General features: G+C 46.9%; 1 protein-coding gene across 1 annotated transcript; it reads right to left on the bottom strand.

Annotated features, from left to right (window-relative positions):
• Positions 1-564: 564 nt before the first annotated feature.
• Positions 565-1,509, bottom strand: LOC142445658 (olfactory receptor 9Q2-like). Its single transcript, XM_075547601.1, has one exon. It carries the CDS (start codon positions 1,507-1,509, stop codon positions 565-567), a length of 945 nt encoding a protein of 314 aa, XP_075403716.1.
• Positions 1,510-2,087: the final 578 nt, after the last annotated feature.

Genomic DNA, 2,087 nt, shown 5'->3' on the forward strand with positions numbered 1-2,087 from the left:
ATATCACAAGGCACTAGCAAATTGAAAGAAGATAAAAATAACACCATTGAGTCAATCCCAACGCATGGCAGTGCCATGGTGTAGCGGCTCCAAAACAAATTCTGGTGACACTCTTCGGACCCCCCCGTTTGACTTTTCCATTTGTGTTCACCAGATAGAAGGAAGAACAATGTGCAGGATTTAGAAGTTCCGTGTTGAATGAAAATACAGAGTGGAGACTCAAGGATAGCTGAAAATAATACAGAGAGATTCCGAGCTCATGTTCCAGCTGTGTGAAATCTCCACTCCACCACCTGCTTGCTTTGATTCTTACTTATAATTTTACCACACATAATTCTTACTCTGCTAAGGTTGAATTGCTAGTTACAAGAATTGGGCAATATCAAATAAGCTTATAGATGATGACAAGTATTCCACAGAAGGATGAATCAGGAAGGGGAGGTGGTTGTTCAGGTGCAATGTTAAGTAGGGTTATTTGGGGAAACCTCATCAATAAGGGGACTCTTGGAGGAAAGATAGAAAAGAGGGAGAAACTAAGCAATGGACTGTTTCACAAGGACCCACCTACAGCCTACAAGCAAGTTTTGATCTTTTCAGGGCTTTTACAGCAGCCTCCTTGACCTCTTTGTTCCTAAGACTATAGATGAGGGGGTTCAACATAGGGGTTATCACCGTATACAGCACCGACACCACTCGGTCTCCCTCGGAAGATTGCCCTGAGTTATCTCGCAGGTACATAAAGATGAGCGTGCCAAAGAAGAGTGCAACAGCCATGAGGTGGGAGGCACAGGTAGAGAAGGTCTTGGCACGGCCCCCAGCTGAGCGGATCTGCATGATGGCCACAATGATAAACAGGTACGACACCACGATAACCACTATGCAAGCAGGCATGACAAAAAGGGCGAACACGACAATGACTACCTCCTGAGTGTAACTCTCCCCACACGTGATCTTTAACAGAGGCGGCAGGTCACAGAAGATAAAGTTGATCTCATTGCTCCCGCAAAATGTGAGCGTGAAGGCGGTGACCGTCCGAATAAAAGCACTAGTGAAGCCAGCCACGTAGGCACCGGTCACTAAGCCTACGCGCTCCTTCTCCGTCATGATGGTGACATAAAGCAGGGGTTGGCACACGGCCACATAGCGATCATAGGCCATGATGGCCAAGAGGTAGCAGTCAATGGAGGCACAGAAAGTGAAGAGGAAGAACTGAACTGCGCAGCGAACTTGAGAGATGACAGCCCCGTGCTCCAGCAACACCACCAGCATCTGCGGGACGATGACAGAGGAGTAGCAGATGTCCACAAAGGAGAGGTGGCTGAGGAAGAAGTACATCGGGGTGTGTAGGCGGCGATCTCTGTGGATCAGGAGGATCATTCCTGCGTTCCCCAGCAGGGTAACAAGATAGAAACTCAAAAAGACCAGGAAGAGAGGAAGCCCCCACTCCGGATGATCAGTGAATGCAATAAGGAAGAACTCGGTCACGAAGGTGGAATTGCCCCCAGCCATCCATTCAATCAATAACCTGTGGGAGCGAAGACAGGAACCACATCAAGGGACCATTGCCATGGTCAAGCCATTTCAAGGCTATGGTTGTTAGTTGCCATCCTGTCCATCCCGACTCATGGGGACCCCATGTGTGCACAGTAGAACTGTTCACAGGACTTTCAAGGCCAGGACCTTTCAGAGACGGATTCCCAGGCCTGTCTTGCAAGGTAACTCGGGGTAGGTTTAACCTACCAACCTTTTGGCTATTAGTTGAGCCCTGAACCCTTTGCACCATGCAGAAGCCCCTTCATTTCATTACAAAATTTTATATTGTGCTGATCATCTTGACATTTGACTTCAACATCTAAATGAAGTTAGAAAAGTCTAACTTTTCTAACAGTCTAAAATGAAGATAGAAAAATACAAAGTATTGTTAGGTCCCATCCAGTCAGTTCCAACTCAAAGAGACCCGATGTACAATAGAAGCAAATTCTACAGCGTCATGAACCACACTCACAATCATTCCCTTCGTGAACCCATTGTTGCACCCACCTTGCTGATCCATTTCATTAAGAACCTTCCTCGTTTATTCTGATCCT

Source organism: Tenrec ecaudatus, chromosome 4 (assembly GCF_050624435.1).
Source record: "Tenrec ecaudatus isolate mTenEca1 chromosome 4, mTenEca1.hap1, whole genome shotgun sequence".
NCBI classification, from domain to species: domain Eukaryota; kingdom Metazoa; phylum Chordata; class Mammalia; order Afrosoricida; family Tenrecidae; genus Tenrec; species Tenrec ecaudatus.